The sequence below is a fragment of the Rhinoraja longicauda genome, chromosome 4, assembly GCF_053455715.1.
Source record: "Rhinoraja longicauda isolate Sanriku21f chromosome 4, sRhiLon1.1, whole genome shotgun sequence".
Lineage (NCBI taxonomy): Eukaryota > Metazoa > Chordata > Chondrichthyes > Rajiformes > Arhynchobatidae > Rhinoraja > Rhinoraja longicauda.
In genome coordinates, this window is record NC_135956.1 from 79295620 (window position 1) to 79316754 (window position 21135).

The 21135-nt window shown below is 41.7% G+C and overlaps 1 protein-coding gene across 7 annotated transcripts in view; it reads right to left on the bottom strand.

Annotated features, from left to right (window-relative positions):
• The window catches only part of stau2 (staufen double-stranded RNA binding protein 2), a 268314-nt gene that overhangs the window by 121632 nt on the left and 125547 nt on the right, over positions 1 to 21135 (bottom strand). For 6 of the 7 annotated variants that reach the window (XM_078398161.1, XM_078398158.1, XM_078398157.1 and 3 more), the window contains exons 8-11: positions 17841 to 18053; positions 15934 to 16071; positions 3744 to 3875; positions 3532 to 3586 (exon numbers count right to left, since the gene is read on the bottom strand). In XM_078398161.1, coding sequence (XP_078254287.1) covers positions 3532 to 3586; positions 3744 to 3875; positions 15934 to 16071; positions 17841 to 18053 — 538 coding nt within the window. The remainder of the gene's footprint in view (positions 1 to 3531; positions 3587 to 3743; positions 3876 to 15933; positions 16072 to 17840; positions 18054 to 21135) is intronic. The other variant, XM_078398164.1, reaches the window with a different exon arrangement.

Sequence of the window (21135 nt, forward strand, 5' to 3'; positions counted from 1 at the left end):
TTGGCTAACAAAAGCCATTTAAAAGTCCACGTAGAATATCAACTGCACAATCTTCAATCCTCTGCCACAGCTTTAAAAACTGGAACAATTTACCTTCAACCAAGCTGTGGGGACCTTCACTCACTAACTAAAATATATTTACAATTATTCATTTTGTTCATAATCATTGAGGCACTGCTCAGCTGGTCATCTTCCTCTTCCTGGGCACCAGTATTATTGGTGCCCTTTCAAAGCAGGTGAGAACCTCAGACCTCAGTAATGCTTGGTTGAAGATGTCCGCAAAAACTCCAGCCAGTTGGTCTGCATAGGTTATAAGAACACCATCTCCAAATGCTTTCTGAGGGTTCACCCTCCTGGAGGATCTCCTAATGTCAGCCTCTATAACTGAGACTGTAATATCATCAGGGGCTATGGGAAGACACAGCAGTGTTCTCCCTATTAAGGCTTCCATAGAACACGTTATGCTCATCTGGGAGCGATGCTTTGCTGTCGTTTGAGCTGATCCCTGGTTTCACATAGTTTAGCCTAACAGTACATCCATATCTAAAGTGGATGGAAAACTACGGCCAGAGCCTTGTAAGTTCAACTTGTGCTTGGAATGCATTCCATCAGGACCAGGGATTTTCTGCTTTGAGTTCAAACAAGTATATCCCCGTTACGGAATTTTATCCTGATCAATAGAGTCTTCTTCTCTATTGTTAATCAGCACCATTCTCTTCGTAATGGAACACAGATAGAACAAAAAACAGTACAGCAAAGGAACAGGCCCTTTGCCCCACAGTGTCTGTGCCGAACATGATGCCAAGACCAAATCTCATCTTATGGAGATGAGATGTGCAGGCATCTCATATATGCGTGCACATAATCCATATCCCCCCCATGCCCTCCATATCCATATGTCTGTCCAACCACTGCAACCACCACCCCAGGCAGCATGTTTTGGGCACTCACCACCATCTTTGTTAAAAAAACTTGTTCTTCTTTAAACTCTGCCCCTCTCACCTTGATGGGGGTTCACCCTCCCGGTACCGAACGACAAATAAAGCTCCTGTTATACCTGTTATGCTACGACCTCTAGTATTTCATATCCCCATCCCGGGATAAAGGTTCTGTCTGTTCACCCTATTTATGCCTCTCATAATTTTAAACACTTCGATCAGGCCTCCCTGCAAACCTCTGGCATTCCAGAGAAAACAATCCAAGTCCTTCCAACATCTCGCTGCAGTTAATACCCCCTAAACCAGGCATCATTCTGGTAAATCCAGGCATCATCTCTGAGTCCGAAGAAGGGTTCCGACCCAAAACGTCACCTATTCCTTTTCTCCAGAGATGCTGCGTGACCCTCTGAGTTACTCCAGAATTTTGTGTCTATCACTCTTCTGCACTCTTTCCAAAGCTTCCTGTAGTAGGGTGACCAGAACCGCATACATATTACTCTAAATGGGGCCCAACCAAAGTCCTATAATCTGCATCGCGACTTCCAGACTGAAAGAGTCAATGCTCCAACCATTGAAGGCAAGCAGACCATATGTCTTTTTTACCACTCTATATATTTGCGTTGCCACTTAATGGGTGTTATGGACTTGGACCCCAAGATTCATTTGTACACCTATGCCGTTGAAGGTCATGCCATTGATTGCATATTTTCTCCTTACATTTGACCTCCAAAGTGCAACGCCTCACACTTGCTCGGGTTGAACTCCACCAGCCATTTCCCCACCCATTTCTGCAGCTGATCTATATCCCACTGCAAACTTTGGCAGCCTTCCTCACAGTCCACGTTCCCAGCAATCTTGGTGTCATCTGCAAGCTTACTAACCAACCCATCCATGTTTACATCCAAGTCAATTATATATATATCACAAACAATAGAGGTCCCTGCACAGATCCCTGTGCAACTCCACTGGTCAATGACCTCCAGCCTGAATATTGTCCTCCCACTACCACCCTTTGTCTTCTATCAGCAAGCCAGTTCTGAATGCATACGACAAAGTCACTGTTAATCTTGTGCATCTTAATCTTCTGGATCACCCTACCATGGGGGACCTTATCAAATGCTTTATATTTCTATAGGAGGAGTTGAGTATAGGAGCAAAGAGGTCCTTCTACAGTTGTACCGGGCCCTGGTGAGACCGCACCTGGAGTACTGTGTGCAGTTTTGGTCTCCAAATTTGAGGAAGGATATTCTTGCTATGGAGGGCGTGCAGCGTAGGTTCACTAGATTAATTCCCGGAATGGCGGGACTGTCGTATGTTGAAAGGCTGGAGCGATTGGGCTTGTATACACTGGAATTTAGAAGGATGAGGGGGGATCTTATTGAAACATATAAGATAATTAGGGGATTGGACACATTAGAGGCAGATAACATGTTCCCAATGTTGGGGGAGTCCAGAACAAGGGGCCACAGTTTGAGAATAAGGGGTAGGCCATTTAGAACGGAGATGAGGAAGAACTTTTTCAGTCAGAGGGTGGTGAAGGTGTGGAATTCTCTGCCTCAGAAGGCAGTGGAGGCCAGTTCGTTGGATGCTTTCAAGAGAGAGCTGGATAGAGCTCTTAAGGATAGCGGAGTGAGGGGGTATGGGGAGAAGGCAGGAACGGGGTACTGATTGATAGTGATCAGCCATGATCGCATTGAATGGCGGTGCTGGCTCGAAGGGCTGAATGGCCTACTCCTGCACCTATTGTCTATTGTCTATATAGACAACATCCACCGCCCTACCCTCATCAATCATCTTCGTCATCTCCTCAGGAAACTCAGTCAAGTTCGTAAGACATGATCTGCTGTGTACAAAGCCGTGCCGACTGCCCCTAATTAACCTGTTCTCTTCCCAATGGGAGTAAATTCTATCCCAAAAAATCCTTGCCAATAGGTTCCCTACCACTGACTTGTGTCTCAGCAGCCTATAATTCCCTGGATTATCTCCACTTCCCTTCTTAAACACAGTACTTATTTGGGACGTGTTCCTCTGCCTCCGCAAAGAGATTCATTTTTGGTCTTTAATAGTCTCTTTATTTTTTTAGATTAATCCATAACTATTTACTTGTTTAAGCATTCTACTTTTATTAGGGCAGTTCACTGCTACTGCAAAGCTTATAATTATCAAACATCCTTGGCTATCTTTAAATTTGAATACTCTTTATTTCCTCTTTTCCAAACTTTTTCTGCTTTGTATCTAAATATGCTTGTCTTTTTCAAGGCCCTTTCATTCTCCCACTACATTTTGCCAACCAACGCTTGATTCCAATTTATCTGGAGGCTGATAATTATTCTGCAGATAATAAATGAACCACTTCCTCAAGGCTGCGGAGAAATGACTAAAGTATCAATGTTCAATGCTCAAACACATTGAAAGCCCAGACCTTAGTCTGCAACCAACATTTTGGGACTGTACACTTCAGTTATTTATAAGCACAATAATATAGAAGAAAGACACGCGCCAATATAAATTAAGAAACGGTTTCAGTGAAGCTTGACAATAACTAAAGATCCATTTCAGTTTAAAACTGCTATCAAGATTGAAAACCACTCACTATTTGGTTGATCAGCAAAAGTGACCTTCCGTCCATCCCAGCTCTTTTCAACAGGCTGCAATGTTAAAAAACAAAGGCATAAACACCCAGTACAACATTAATGATAATGATCTGTCAAATAGAAAAAATAGTTTCATAATCTACTTGTGTTACATTCTTTTCCCTTAGCATTGAAATTTAAAGGGGGGAATTAAATAGAAATTTGTGTTGACCTTTTCCTGAGGATTTTGACCAGAGATTGTGGCTTTATATCCAAGTTGCAGCAACATGACTTCTGCTGCATTCCGCTTTGCAACTTTCTTGTTTGGACCTGTTCCTGTAGTCATCTCAATGCCTACTTTGACCTAAAGGAACAACAGAACAATTAATACATTTCTATTTAATTCCCATTATCCGTATTCACAAAGACAAGAATAACATTCCATGAACCATTACAAATTGAAATATATTCAGACATCTAAGTGTTTTTTATTGTATCCAATTAGGTACATTTTTTAACTCAAAGATGCGCTGATCAGGTACATATTTTAACTCAAAGGTAAGCTGATAGAATAAATTATGTTTAACTTTCTTTTAAGTCCACTAAAATCATTTGATTAAGAGTGGTTGAAATAGATTCATGAGCTGTGAACAAAAAAGACTTTACCTGTGATGACAAAAGAATATCTCAAGAAAAATAAAGGCTATTTTGAACTGAAATGCGGTTTAATAGAATAGAAACTTTAATTTATTTTGCTTTTTAATTGTCGCTACATTGTTTCATACTTTCTAGGCTTGAAAAAGTTTCCAATATCAGTCTGAAGAAGACTCCTGACCCGAAACATCACCTAGCCTTGTTCTCCAGGGATGCTGCCTGACCCACTGAGATACTTCAGCATTTTGTGTCTTTTCTTTGTAAACCAGCATCTGCTGTTCCTCGTTTCTCCAACCTACAAACCTGCACGTCTTTGGGATGTGGGAGGAAATAGGAGCATTAACCCGAAATGAACATGTCCTTTACATCAATCTTTTGTTCCCTTGTTGCCTTTTTTACCTTTCTACTATTATCCTTCATCATTTATTCTTTCCAGTTTTCCACCCCATCTCTCCTCAGAAATCTGAAATATGAACTCTATTTTTCCACAGAAGTGGCCTGATCTGCTGAGTTACACCAACATTTTAGTTCATAAAACTAATTAAATTCTGTCGAACATAGAACTCCTTTGCACATACAGGGGGAGCTTTATTCTGTATTTCACTGCAGTGAATAAAAATTTCACTGGAGCAATTGACCAATTGTGAGATAATTTCATTATTTAATGGAATGCATCAATCACGCTGAAAGATAGTGGAGGGACATTGAGGAAACGAGGGGAAGGAAATAACATTATTAGGGTGAAAAACGTAAGAGACAAACGGAGAAAGGGGAAAGTTTCTTCAAAGTGAACTTTATTAGAAAAGAAGCAGCAATGAATTAGATAGTAATTCAAAAGCTAAATACTGAACTGCTGAGTATTTGCCCTTTTCATTTCAAATTTCCTGAATTTGCAACATTGCAGAAAAAATTGACAGAACCCTTTATTGGCAATGGTGGAGTAATACAGACAGTTTCTTTGCAGATAAAAAATATTCAAAAGCTTTTAAAAAGGTGCCTTTCAGTGCCCTTGTACTTAATTTTAAATAACTTCCTGAAGGCTCACAAATAGATGTAATTAGCAGAAACATCATAGTGATTGATTCATCCTGGGAATTAATCCGCAGTTTTGTACAGGAGTCTGGGATGTGGTCTGCTTCTGTGAAATTATTTTTCTACTAACCCTCAGACAAAATAAATCACGAAAATGCAATTTGCACACAATATTTGTAAATTCCAGGCCAGTGTCTGGTACTGTATTGTCTTTTCAGATAGAATCATGAATGGGAAATTAAGAATGAAAAAGTCCACAGAGAATCTCATATCAAATATCCAGATGGATGGGACAATTCCAAATAATATTCATACACATAAATACAAGACCAGTGTATAATTGCAGAGAGGAAAAAAATGCAGATTGATATTGTGCCTTTTTGAAACATTCCAAACTGCTTCGTGGCCGACATATGACTTTTGAAGTGCAGCCATTGTTAGTTTGTGCCAAATGTAGCAGCCTCATTACGCTCACAAAATCAAGCAGTGCTGATAAATGACCAATTATTCTTACTTACAGGGACGCGTTGGAGCGATCAAAGCTCCCACATTGGGGCGATCAAAGCTCCCGCGTCGGGGCAACCGAAACTCCCGCGTCAGGGTGATCGAAACTCCCATGTTGGGGCGATTGAAACTCCTGCTTTGGGGCGGTCGAAGCTCCTGCGGCTTGGAGTTCCCGAAGTCGTTCTCCGACCAGAGACCGCGGGTTCTGTGATGTTAAGTCTGCAAGCACCCACAGTTGGAGCTCTGAGGTCGATCCCTGGCAAAGGGATCGCGGGCTCCGCGATGTTAAAGTTCCATAGGCTCTCCACGGTCGAGGTCTCAAAAGTTGGTCTCCGGAAAAGGCCGCCAACTCCTCGATGTTAGGCCGTAGTGCGGACGGAGATACGATACGGAAAAAAAATCGCATCTCCGTTGAGGTAAGAGATTAGAAAAAGTTTCCCCCAACCCCCTCCCCCCCACATAAACCAAGCTAAAGAACACTAAAAACATACATTTAACACATACTATTTAAACACAAAGAAGGAAAGGGCAGACAGACTGTTGGCGAGGCAGCCTTTGCTGGCAACACCCGGTGTTCTGCTCATTCCGGCATGCAGAGATCATCCAAGCTCCATACTCGAGGAAGAAACTTATTATGGCATGGAAATTGGCCATTGGACACACCTACTTTATGTTCGACCATAGAATGGGGCAGATGGACATGTGCCTGAATTGCTGGCTTTACCAAAGTGTAGGTGCTCCAACAATACGTCTGAAGAAGGGTCTCGACCCAAAATGTCACCTATTCCTTTTCTCCAGAGATGCTGTCTGACCCACTGAGTTACTCCAGCTTTTTGTGTCTATCTTCAGTATAAACCAGCATCTGCAGTTTCTTTCCCACACTACAATCATGTCCGTACACAGATCTCCCTGGCAACTGGCTGTAACCCTGGAGGGTCGCATGCAATTTTGCTGGTCCTTCAATGATAAGCCAAATATTCATACAGCAATGTGGCGCACAAACATGTTGCACTGCGCAGTTGAATCTTAGCATAATTTTCACATTTAAATCCTGTTAAGGGATCCAACATGTCTCACGCATTACCAGTTACATTACACACTAATACAAGATAGCCATATCAAGTCATCAATGACCCCTGTACCTTCTGAATGCTGCAATGCTTTGAAACTGGGCTGCTATTAAGATGGGACCATAAGTAATGCCCCAAAATATACATTTCCACACAGAACAATGAAATTGTTACAGCAGCACAACAGAATATGTAAATAATATAATAAACGACAGAAAATTCGGTACATACTGAATTTTGTTTTGTTTATTATATTGTTTACAGAGTACTATGTTTACATATTCTGTAATGCTGCTGCAAGTAAGGATTTCATTGTTCTGTTTGGGACATACCACAGTAAAACAATCTCGGCTCTTGAAAGGGATAAACACACTGAATAATGCAACACTGATAGATCTGGAGCTGCAAAATAGCTGATCCTGCAGCTGAACCTAAAAGCTAAATGCAAAAGCATCTGTTGAAGGTGGCAAACTACCCCTGCTTGCACGGTTCAGCAACTCTCTCAGCATAGTTCCAATGCTTAGGCAGTCCCTTCAGACAACGTGGTGAATACATATGGTTATTCTGAGCATCCTTGCATGCTCTCTTTAATGATGATCATTGTCAAACATGGAACTCCCAACCATAACGTTATCATTTGAAAAATGTGCTTTCGTATCTTTAAAAGGTCTTTACCCCACATTATGTGGGGTAGGTTTTGTGTAAGTTTGACTCCCACTTTCAATGCTTGGCAGGACTTCCACACAAAAAAAACAGAAATGAACAGCAGTATCTCAGTGGCCTCATTAGCACAAGAATCTGTGACTGGTGTAAAAAAAACATGAATTTTCCCAAGTGAAAATGCCCTAGTAGGGGTTATGAACAGGATGTCAGTGAAATGAGTAAACTACAATTATCTCATTCCTAGCATGGCCAGTCAGTGTGGCTGTGCCCATTGATGTGAAGATCCACTAATATTTATTATGTCAAAGATGAAAAGCATTCAAAAATAAATGCCTTTTGCATAATGTAAATTCATTGCCAGATTACATAATCACCTCTCTGCTCTTTCCCTGCATTAAACATACAACGCTATTCTGATATGCCGAAGAATCATAAAGTCACAAATTTTCGTGATTCAATGTCTCTGCCCTGCGGGCGGCTGGGGCGTACATGAGGGTCGGCAGTGGTGGGCGTGACCTGGAAGTGGCCAAGGAAGCTATGTGGGCCGACGGTGGCACACAGTAGGTCCGGCCTGGAAGTGGCGGTGGTGGCAGCAGTAGGTCCAGTCTGGAAGTGGCAGTGGTGGCAGCAGCAGACCGGCCTGGATGCGGCCGGCGAGGTTGTTTGGCTTGGGACTGGCGTCGGCAGCCAGGCCTCATGGTGAAGGTTGGTATCACCAAAATCCATTATAAAGAGGTCCGTAAAAGACAGAAGAAGGGTCCTGGCCCGAAACGTCTCCTATCCATGTTCTCCACAGATGCTGCTTGACACACTGAGTTACTCCAGAACTTTGTGTCCTTTGTTTTCTCTCTTTCCCAGTTCTGACGTAAGGTCACAGATTTGACATGTTATCTGTTCCTTTTTCAGGTGCCATCTGACCTGAACAGAAGGCAGTGGAGGCCATTTTAAAAGAGAGTTAGATAGAGCTCTAGGAGCTAGTGGAATCAAGGGTTATGGGGAGAAGGCAGGCACAGGATACTGATTGTAGATGATCAGCTATGATCACAATGAATGGCGATGCTGGCTCGAAGGGCCAAATGGCCTCCTCCTGCACCTATTTTCTATGTTTCCAGGATTTTCTTATTTTATTTTTGGAAAATTAGGTAGTTAAGAAGGAAAATGGATACTTGCCTTCGTTAGTTGAGGCACAGAATGTAAGAACATCCAGGTTTTAATTCAATTTTGTGAAACTGGTTAGGGTACAGTTGAAACAGTGTGTGCAATTCCTGTTGCCAAGCTATAGGGACAATGTGACTGCACTGGAGAGGTTGCAGGGAGCATTTGCCAGGATATTGCTTACTTTGGAACATTTCAGTTATGAGGAGGGACTGGCTGGGTTGGGTTTTTTCTAACTTTGAGCAGAAGAGTCTGATGCGATACTTGGTAGAGGTATACAAGAGAGTGATGGGTACGAGCTGCCATAGGAGGTAGTTGAGGCAGGTACTAGAGCTACATTTAAAAGACATTTGCACAAGTACATGGATAGAAAAGGTTTAGAGGGACATAGGCCAAATGCGGGCAAGTGGGAATAGCAGGGAGGGGGCATCTTGATTAGCATGGACAAGTTGGGCTATAAGGTGTGTTTCCATGCTTTATGCCTTTATGGATAAAGTAGGTAGTAGGAAGCTTTTTCTCTTAGCAAAGGTGTCTATAAAAAAGGACATGGGTTTAAGGATAGCATGATAGATTTCAAAGCGATATGAGGATTTTTTTTTTAACCCAAAAACAAAGTGTGAATGCCTTTTCATCAGTCGAGTTGGGACAGAGATGTGGAGTTTCAGAAAATGAATGGAGTCTTTATGGGAGGCAGTGAGGGAGGAGGTGTAGATATGGGGAGTCTGCAGGTTTGCAGTGGATGCTCGCTGAGACCTTATCCCCTAAGCTAGTTAGTAACGTCAAATGAATGGGGAGTTAGTGGTGGACTATAAGAACATGAAAGCAGGGTGGAAATTGGTAGAACATGTAATGAAATAAGACCAGTACGTGAAGGAAGCAGTTGTTGACAATTTGACAACTTCCAGCTGCTTAAACATGCAAAGTCCACAGGGAATGGTGTGGCAAGTGCTGAAGGACATCATCAATTTAAGGCTTCCTCATGAGAGATCTGTGGGAAAATTGAATGCAGAGGTATCCACTGTCCATGGAATAGTGTGCGAATAAAGCAGACATTGAGCACAACAGGACTAGCTGCTGAACAAATAAGAATTTGTGTGTAAGGCTCTCAGCGAGTGGCCATACTGTACCCAGACTGTACAGAGCTATTCTCCTATCTCAACTTAAAGAAAACCAAAATGCTAAACTTATAAAAAACCCCCTTAACCAAAATCTGCCGATTTATGGAGTCAGAACTTCAGCCTAAGAACAGTGTAAAAGATGAAACTGCCAGTAGCTGAGAAAGTGATATAGATTTCAATATTTTACATTGGGCTCTATTCAAGGACAGCATTAGATAGATTAGCACATCACAGGTTGTCATTCACTAATAGGCTCAGAGACATGGTCTTTTCAAAGAGAAATAATTTCACTTTGTTCCCTTTTGGCAGAGAGAAGCCCGCAGAATGAGTCTATGGTTTTGTAATTTCACTAGGTTTTCTATAGTGCAGAGTATCGTTGAGTCATTGCTTTGTCAACATCACATGCCAACTCTTCACTTTAAAACCAAAATACATTTCATTCCTTCAAGACACAGCAAGCACGTGATGATAGATAATGGAGAATTCACGTCAAAGCTCGATATTGTTGTTGTAGTCATGATGCCTTCCTAGACTTCTGATCTATCCAGCTAATCAATGCAGCACTGTCTGGACAATATAATCACTATCATCAGTAGGCAACATAAAGTTGGCATGTGGCCTACATTCCACCAATGCAGGTTAATTGAGATAATTGCTCCATTTTTGCAGGCTATTAGGTGCACTCTAATCCATTGCTGCCTGCAGACCCATTGTATAAATAGGCTCTATAAATTGCCATTTGACACGTATCTTCAAATGCACTTCCATCACTTCAATGGCCATTTGCAACATCCTAGAGGTGACCACTGACCAGAGATTTAACTAGATCAACCAAGTAAGTACTATAACTACAAGACCATTGCAAAGGCTGGTATTTTACATTGAATAATTTAACTCCCACTACAAAATAAATCCTTTGCACCATCTACAATACACAAGCCAGAAGCATGTTGGAATACTCTTGGCTAGGCTCGTTACGTACAGCTCCCAAATTAGTCAAGAAAGTCAAAACCAGCCAGGACCTCATTCTCCACACCGAATATTCATACAGGTACATTGTCACAAGTACAGCAGTGGTACAAGACCAGCAGTTAATCACATCAGAAATGCACCTATAATGTTCCCCAGGAGCAGATGCTACCCAAGATCAAACCATTCTTCTTACATAGAAACATAGAAACATAGAAAATAGGTGGAGTAGGCCATTCGGCCCTTTGAGCCAGCACCACCATTCAATGTGATCATGGCTGATCATTCTCAATCAGTGTCCCGTTCCTGCCTTCTCCCCATACCCCCTGACTCCACTATCCTTAAGAGCTCTATCTAGCTCTCTCTTCAATGCATTCAGAGAATTGGCCTCCACTGCCTTCTGTGGCAGTGAATTCCAGATTTACAACTCTCTGACTGAAAAAGTTTTTCCTCTTTCCCGTCTATCAAATGAGCTCTCAAGCTGCCGCTTACACAGATTAGGTGGAACGAAAGTTTATGACGCAAGCAATCACAATAACAGAGACCTCCAACGACGTTTGAATTAGTTAGACGTTTTATTTGAAGTTGCAATATAACATATTGGCATATCTCATGTCATTGACTTCTTACTGATTCGCTTGGTAAAAAATCTATATCCTACCGTAATCTATGTAATTAATGCGAACTGCCAGATCTATCTTCGGCAGAGATTTCTTACTAATCTTCTTGTCAGTAAGATCTATAACCGGTTACATCTTGGCTGCTGGTTCTTTTTGGCTGTACCTCTGTCAGCCGCTTCTTGGCTTCAACTGACGCACACGATGAAACTGGACATTCTCTGGCTCCGCCCAGCCCATACGTAAGCATAGCATTAACCTCTTAGCGTTCAAAATACAGCAGGATACAAGGTAATATAATAATATGCAAAAATAACTAATAAATGCAAAATGGCTCCTACAGCTTGTTTGGACTATACATTCTAATCCCTCCTGCGTTAATGTTTTATTTAAAATTCTTATCCTTCTTTCTTGGTTTAACTAGTAATGTCAAGTTTATTGTCATGCACACAAGTACAATGAAAATGTTGCCTGCAGCAACATCACAGTCACATAGTCTCAGACAAACACACAAAAAACCTCATTGAAACGTACTGAATAGTGAAAGGCTTAGATAGTCGATGTGCAGAGGGTGTTTCCACTCATGTGAGAGTCTAGGATTAAAGGTCGCAGCCTCAGAATTAAAGGACGTTCCTTTAGAAAGAAGTTGAGGAGGAATTTCTTTAGTCAGAGGGTGGTGAATCTGTGGAATTCTTTGCCACAGAAGGTTGTGGAGGCCGTCAATGGATATTTTTAACGCAGATATAGATGCTTGATTAGAAAGAGTGTCAGGGGTTATGGGGAGATGGCAGGAGAATGGGGTTGGGAGGGAGAGATAGATCAGCCATGATTGAATGGCAGAGCAAACTTGATGGGCCCAATGGCCTAATTCCACTCATGACCTTATGACCTTATGACAAATTATACACAAATTACACGTAACATTTCTGAAAGAAAGAAGACTGTCCAAAAAAAACCACAAGACAATAGGGCAAAACACAATTTAGAAAGAAAACAGGTCCATGGTAGTAAAAGAGGTGGATCATAGTGTTCCGTTGTCAAGGTAGGATTGTGCAGGTTGGTTCAAGAACCTGATAATGTAAGAAAGTAGGTACTCCCGAACCGAGTGGTGTGGGACTTTGGGTTTCGGTACCTCCTGCCTAATCGTAGCAATGGGAAGAGGGCATGACCTAGATTGTGGGGATCATTGATGATAAATACCTCCTCCTTGAGGCAGTGCTTCAGGTAGATGGGAGGGGGCTGTATACACGATGAACTGGGTTGAGTCAACCACTATATTGAAACCTTTTCCTTTATTTGTAGTGACAGTTTGAATCACCCTTTGTTTTCCTTTATCATACAATAATTATTTATTGTTCCTTTGCTTAATCCCCCTTGCTACTGCTCAATTTATCATTCCTAGCTCAAATGAAAAATGAAAAATGAAAAATCCCACTCCACTCCTTCAGCCATTTGATGATCCTCATAATTGACTTGTACCTACCTCTCCTATTCATACATGGCTTAAGAAGTAACCCAGACATTGTAACCCTTGCAGTCTTGGTCTTTTAAATTAGCTTCAAGCAGCAGGTGCTCTTTTCTTTACTCATTTCAATCATGCTCATCCCAATGTGGGCCATGATGACTGCTCTTTCCCTCCCACTCCTTCATTCTTTCATGCCAGTTTGAGATGTCCCTCATCCAAGAATAGGCAGCAGTATAAAATATTGGGGTCTCCATCCTCCTTACAAGGGATATCCTAACCATATTGAAAACCATATAAGCACCACTTTATGCTTTTTTTCTCCACCTCAGAGTTTGCTCAAAGATATTACAGGAAGCATTCGTATTCTATTCATGACAGCAATTTTCCTGTCTACATGGGTAACAGGTAAACCGAACCTGTGGGTTAAGTTCAGTTTAGTTTAATTTAGAGATACAGCGCGGAAACAGGCCCTTCGGCCCACCGGGTCTGCGCCGACCAGCGATCCCCGCATATTAACTCTCCTACGCACACTCGGGACAATTTTCACATTTACCAAATCAACTTACCTACATACCTGGAAGTCTTTGGAGTGTGGGGGGAAACCGAAGATCTTGGAGAAAATCAACGCAGGTCACGGGGAGAACGTACAAACTCCGTACAGACAGCACCAGAAGTTGGGATCGATCCCAGGTCTCCGGTGTGCAAGCGCTGTAAAGCAGCAACTCTACCGCTGTGCCACCATTGCTACAGTTCTCTACTTCTTTTATATTATTTTGGTTCATTATACTCGGAAGACTTTAGGTCACAGTAAACCTATTCAGCGTTATACATGGTATTACCAATGTCTGGAACCACTCCCCTTCCCTTACGTGTCAACTATTTTAATGACTCACAGCCAAAGAGATCTGAGGCAGATGCATTCACTGTAGACACTTTGGCTCAGAATTATCTTGTTATTCATAAACTCCCACATGCTGCAGTTATAAAGCAAACTTGCACTGCCATTCCTTTGACTAAAATTCACATCTAAATTTTGGCAACTAAAACATTATACAATATTTGAAATACTCGTTGCATTGAACTTACATGAACCACTGCAAGTACATACAAAATAAATGCTGAAGACCATTCCCACATCAGGCCCACTCTATAATTCAACCAGATCAATGTTAATCTTATACTTCTTCACCACTTCCCTTGATTCCATTAATATCTAAAAAGACAAAGACTTCTGCCTTGAATGTACTCAGCAGCTTATTAATTAAGTCTCTGAACATCATAATATTATTCTTCAGGGTTATTTTTGCGAAAAATACTGAAGTCCTCTATAATATGGTCTGAAAATTTGGAAAACTGAGGATAAAGATACCACTTGAGTTGTAGAGTTTAATTATGACAATTCTAATGATTAAAGCTTTCGGACAATGTATAAGAAAATAACTGCAGATGCTGGTACAAATCGAAGGTATTTATTCACAAAATGCTGGAGTAACTCAGCAGGTCAGGCAGCATCTCAGGAGAGAAGGAATGGGTAACGTTTCGGGTCGAGACCTGTCTGAAGAAGGGTCTCGACCCGAAACGTCACCCATTCCTTCTCTCCCGAGATGCTGCCTGACCTGCTGAGTTACTCCAGCATTTTGTGAATAAATACCTCCGGACAATGTTCGTCCCCTCACAGGTGAGACTGCTGGTCCTCAGAATCAACATGGAAAACCTTTGCTTGTGATCCCTCTATTGCAATTAAATTGTTCCTTTGGTGAAAAGCAGAGACATTTACACAATATTCCAGATGCAGTCTCACCAGGGTCCAACAAGATTACAGCAAGATGTCTCTACTTCGTACTCAAATCCTCTTGCAGTCACATTCAATTTGCTCTTCATTTTGCAGGTAGAAAAACAGCACCTTTTTCCTTTTTAACCACAAATTCTGAATTGAACATTATGTTTATAACATTTCTATTTATTACTATTTTCTGTGAATACTCTCTTGTTGTTGAAGGCTAAGGTTTAGTGAGTTAGATTGATAAAATGTGTGCACAGTTTGTATTTATCACTGATCTACAACAGGTTACTCCATACATTTTATTGGGTTGTGGAGTGGGTCTAAAATTGTGCACAACTTTTGCCATTTCTCAGATGACTGGATCGCGTGAGTGGCTTCATCATCTCTTCATGGCACAAATTAATATATGTTCCCATTGTAAAGTTACTCTTATAGACAATAGACAATAGGTGCAGGAGTAGGCCATTCGGCCCTTCGAGCCAGCACCGCCATTCAATGTGATCATGGCTGATCATTCTCAATCAGTACCCCGTTCCTGCCTTCGCCCCATACCCCATGACTCCACTATCCTTAAGAGCTCTATCTAGCTCTCTCTTGAAAGCATCCAGAGAATTGGCCTCCACTGCCTTCTGAGGCAGAAAATTCCATAGATTTACAACTCTCTGACTGAAAAGGTTTTTCCTCATCTCCGTTCTAAATGGCCTACCCCTTATTCTTAAACTGTGGCCCCTGGTTCTGGACTCCCCCAACATTGGGAACATGTTTCCTGCCTCTAACGTGTCCAATCCCTTAATAATCTTACATGTTTCAATAAGATCCCCTCTCATCCTTCTAAATTCCAGTGTATACAAGCCTAGTCACTCCAGTCTTTCAACATACGAGTCCCGCCATTCCGGGAATTAACCTAGTGAACCTACGCTGCATGCCCTCAATAGCAAGAATATCCTTCCTCAAATTTGGAGACCAACACTGCACACAGTACTCCAGGTGCGGTCTCACTAGGGCCCTGTTCAACTGCAGAAGGCCGCTTTGCTCCTATACTCAACTTCTCTTGTTATGAAGGCCAACATTCCACTAGCTTTCTTCACTGCCTGTTGTACCTGCATGCTTCCTTTCAGTGACTGATGCACTAGGACACCCAGATCTCGTTGTACGTCCCATTTTCCTAACTTGACACCATTCAGATAATAATCGTCATTGTTCTATGTGAGAAAGGTACTTAAGCCCTCTATAATGTGGCCTGAACTTTCAAGAAAACTGAGAATAAAGATGTAGAGGTTGTTGGAAGGAACTGCAGATGCTGGTTCACACTGAAGAAAGACACAAAATGTTGGTGTGACTCAGCGGGACATGTAGATGTGGAGTTCAATGTTGACAATGTGGACAATGTACCTGCATAACAAACTCTCTGCGTCGAGGAAGACCTTTTTCTGATAATAGAAGATATTCTGGTTCTTTCTCCTTTTTTGCTTGTTGTATTTGGGCCAATCGACTGATGGGATTCATACCTTGCCCATATTCTGGACCAGTCTGCAATAGAAATGCATTGTAAATGGAAGTTAAAATTAAAAGTATTTGGATTGGGTGGAAAACATTCTCTCTCGAGAGTGAGAGAGAGCCACGATCTACCATGGACTTTATTTTTGGTTGCACGACTGACCTCAGTTTTTACACTGTTATGGCCCAGTTATCTAGTACTATTGATTATTAATTTATTGTATTATTGATTATTGCATGTTTATTTGTGTGTTTTGCATGAATGGGGCTCCAAAGCTGCAGCGAGTAAGAATTTCATTGTTCTGTGTCAGTACATACGACAAACATTCTTGACTTGACTCTTGAGTCCAGTTGACTACATCCAACTGTACTGCTCCGGCTGATCTGATTCCTTTACTGATTAAGTGCCAACAAATTGCATTTTTTTATCATACAAAAAAAAATTAAAAAATCTCCACTTAACCTGCAGAAGCCACCACAATTAGAAACATAGAAAATAGGTGCAGGAGGAGGCCATTTGGCCCTTCGAGCCAGCACCGCCATTCATTGTGATCATGGCTGATCATCTACCCTGTTCACCCACTGTACCCTGTTCACCCATTAATTGCATTCTCTGTTCTTCCACTCTTCCATTAACCCCTTCATCAGTTTACCTGAGTTCACTTATTAATTCCCCCATTATTCCATCCTCAGTTTGAACCAGATTGTTCAAAAGATCAAAATCCGGATTGAACCTGAAGATATCGTAATCTCAATACCTTGTCTGTAACAGTACAGCTGCCATCTCTAAAAGGTTTTACTTTGCACTAAATGTTATTCCCTTATCATTGTAAATTGATCGATTGTAATCATTGTACTGTCTTGCTGCTGACTGGTTAGCACACAAAAGTTTTTCACTGTACCTCGGTACACATGACAATAAACTAAACAGAAACATGAGGAAATGCAGCTGACAAAGTCATGATGTCACTGGGTTGACAGGTTTATGAAGGAGGCTAGTGAGATAAAGCATAAAGGCTATAAAATGAAACAGTTAGAGAAGGAGAGAGAGAGAGATAGAAAGAGATCCGGCCAGTCACACTACTATAATATTGCCAGTTTCTTGTTCTTCATGAGAACCTCCTTACCTAGTGGGCATTTGCAACAGCTCCACATTTCACAAATTCAATGTGCCTTTATATGTGTTTTCTCTCTCTTGCTCTTCTCTTTTTTAATTTAAAATCATCAATAATGTGTGTTTAAACCCCTTGATTGGCTTGCCTGTCCCTACTTTTCTTTGCAATTTGTTTTATAGTTTGTTCAACAATACTGCTGACTGTTATGGATCCTTTAGAGTACTTTCACAAACTCCTTTCCTGATCCCCTTTCTTATTATCACTGTAATAAAGTGGTGGTGATTAGATCAAAGCTATTTGTCTCTATTCTAGTCACATTCATTTTTTTGGTCAAGCAATAGAAAGAAGCAAAGTTAACGTTTCAGATCACAGACTGTCAAATTCATGTAAAAAGCAATGAATTTTGTATTTTTAGACATTCTTTCTTGACATTACTTGCCTTACTATTACTATTGAATCACACACTGCTTGTTACCTTTAAATGCCACAACACAGTAATTTTGTTCTTTTTGAATATCGTACCTTAACTCTCTATTCTATTTGGTTTAAACCTTTACTTAACTATAGTTTTAAATTCTTTCCTTCAATCTTAAAAAATGCACCTCAATAACAAGTTCAGTCTTAAATTTAAAAACAAAGTTCCCTTCATTTCAATAAAAAGATAATTTATTGCATGGATGCCCTTACCTTTAGTATAGACTTCTGACGCTTTTTATAATGAGTTTTGGGTTTCTCTACAATTGGTAGGGGAGGAAGTTTCTTCAGCTCTTGAAGAACAATTATTGCTGCTCGTTTTTTGGAAAGCTTTTTACTATTGCCTTCCCCTTCTGCTGTAAATTCTCCAACTGCAACACGCGTAACAAAGCTCTTCATGTGAGGAGGTCCACTTTCTCTGGTCACCTATCATCAATGAGCAAAAAAACAATCAAAACACACGACATAACTAATTGAAAAGAAATATCTGCAATCTTCATAGCAATTATTCTGCTTCCTTGTTCATCCACGGCAGTACCAACACATCATTACTCATTATGTCATTGTCATCATCTGAATACTGGGTGCTGGCACACCTTATAAATGAGTGTGTGTGTAGTTGTGGGAAGGAGGAGGTGTGCAATCAGAGAGACATTCCTGCCATCCCAGGCCACCCTACATTTACAGGGGGGTGAGTCCCCAGACACCATAACCTGGCAAAGCAGCAGGAAGGATACATTTCTCTTGGCACATCATTTAAAGGATCATTAGTCTACACAACTCTGGATCATCTCAAGAAATACCAGAACAGAAACTGGGAATGTGGGAATGGTACTTCCTCTCAATTGTAGGAGAAACCACATTTAGAGGGTGCTTGATGATCTTGGTGTGGTCTTGTGGTGCCGTTGTGATATTTCTGAACAGAGCAGTCTTCAACTTCTTCTCAAGATCCAAAAATATATTGCGTCTACAGGGACTAAGTGCACAATCTCGAGAAAGGACGAAATGTACCCCTTGTGGCATGATCTTGATGCTATTTCAAACTCTTTCAACGCTATGACCTGATATGGATGGTAGTGTGAGTCGCTTTCAGACCCTTCGTGCATAGCCAGAGTTTCAATCCGTTGATGGATGAGACCATCGTTCATCGTTCATCTTTTGCTGGTGCGTATATTTACTTGGGCCGAGAAAGGGATGGTCTTTGCTGAGGGATAGTCAGAGGCTATGGGGAGAAAGCAGGAGAACAGGGTAATGTGGGAGAGATAGATCAGCCATGATTGAATGGTGAAGCATACTTGGAAAAATATTGACCGCTACAGGAAGACCATCAATCTGTTGAAGATACATCTGTCAATCAGTCAGTCAGTTTAGTTTATTGTCATGTGTGCAGCTGTACCGTGCAAAGCTTTTGTTGCGTGCTATCCCGTCAGCGGAAAGACAATACATGATTACAATTGAGCCATTTATAGTGCATATATATACATGATAAGGGAATAACGTTTAGTGCAAGGTAAAGCCAGCAAGCAAGGTAAACCCAGCAAATGATCAAGGGATAGTCTGCGGGTCACCAATGAGGTAGACAGTAGTTCAGGACTGCTCTCTACTTCTGGTAGGATGATTCAGTTGCCTGGTAACAGGTGGGAAGAAACTGTCCCTGATTCTGGAGGTGCGCGTTTCCACACTTCTCTAATGGTCTATAAAACACAATGGTCTGCCTGAAATCTGCTGGTGTTCAATTGCAAAGAGCTGTCTCCAGCTGAATGCCATAGAATAGCACAATCCAAGGTGCAGGTCTGAGAGATGCACTGATGTGCGGTGCAGCTGTTACAGGGATTCTGTGGGGAAAGGACACACCGCCGGCTCTCCAAGCTCTGTACACAGAGGGGCTGTGTCCTGTGGAATAACCCTTCACGCAAATGAAACGTTTGGTACTGAAAAACTGACATCATGTCCAGGGGCTCAGTGCTGCTGGAGCTCACCGGAGCGCCGCCCCGGCACCTCTGTTAAAAAACCCCCCAAATAAACAGCGGGGAATTGTAACTAGCGGGGAATTTAACAGCGGCCGCTCTGGCACCAGTGACAGCTCCAGCACCTAAAACATTAGCACTGCAACACTGGGCATGGCGCCATCATTTAAATGTTGTATCAAAATGTAACAAAATGCTTGAGTTGGCTGTGGTGTGGCTGAGACCAGTAATCCATCTTCTTCTGGAGTAGGTGTTTACCAAGGAGGTGAACAAAAGGATAGAAACATAGAAAATAGGTGCAGGAGTAGGCCATTCGGCCCTTCGAGCCTGCACCGCCATTCAATATGATCATGGCTGATCATCCAGCTCAGTAACCTGTACCTGCCTTCTCTCCATACCCCCTGATCCCTTTAGCCACAAGGGCCACATCTAACTCCCGCTTAAATATAGCCAATGAACTGGCCTCAACTACCTTCTGTGGCAGAGAATTCCACAGACTCACCACTCTCTGTGTGAAGAAATGTTTTCTCATCTCGGTCCTAAAAGACTTCCCCCTTATCCTTAAGCTGTGACCCCTGGTTCTGGACTTCCTCAACATCGGGAACAATCTTCCCGCATCTAGCGCCTCCAACCCCTTAAGAATTTTATATGTTTCTATAAGATCCCCCCTCAGTCTTCTAAATTCCAGCGAGTATAAGCCTAGTCTATCCAGTCTTTCTTCATATGAAAGTCCTGTGATAAAGTGGTCTTTGCCGAGGTTCATCCTGAACAGCTATGCTACATAGAATTATATTTTCTATGTGGTAAATACAAGGTATAACTGTATATTTTAGAATATTATGGGAGGATAAATTCCTCAGAAATATTGTTCAAGTCCAAAGACACCCATTCTACTCTTGGTGGAAACAATTTCCTACTGGAACTTCTGCCTGTCAGAATGAACAGGGAGTAGTTCACAATACTGACAGATTGAAGAGACAGGACAAAGGGCTCTTCACTTTTCTTAGCTGGATCTATCATCGGATCCAAAAGAAAAACTACATCCACAGAAAGATAATTTAATGTCAATTAAATGCGACAAAGCATTAGTAAATGTTTCACTCGGAAAAAATGTTGAGCTTACAAATGTGATTTGAAATAATTTATTTCCTGGACTTGAAGAGAGCAAGAGTTTTAGTACAGAAAGTATCAGGTCAGCTTGATTATACTATAAATCCCCAAATGCCCAAATTGGGTTGGCATGGCGGCAGCAGCCATAGAGTGGTAGAGTTGCTGCCTTACAGCGCCAGATACCCGCATTCGATCCTGACCACGGGAGCTGTCTGTATGGAGTTTGTACGTTCTCCCCGTGACAGCGTGGGTTTTCCCCCGGGTGCTTCAGTTTCCTCCCACACTCCAAAGACGTACAGGTTTGTAGGTTAACTAGTTTCAATAACGATTAGATTGTCCCACGTGTGCAGGATAGTGCTAGTGTGCGTGGACTCGGTGGGTCGAAGGGGCTGTTTCCGCACTGCATCTCTAAACTAAACAAAGTAATTGTT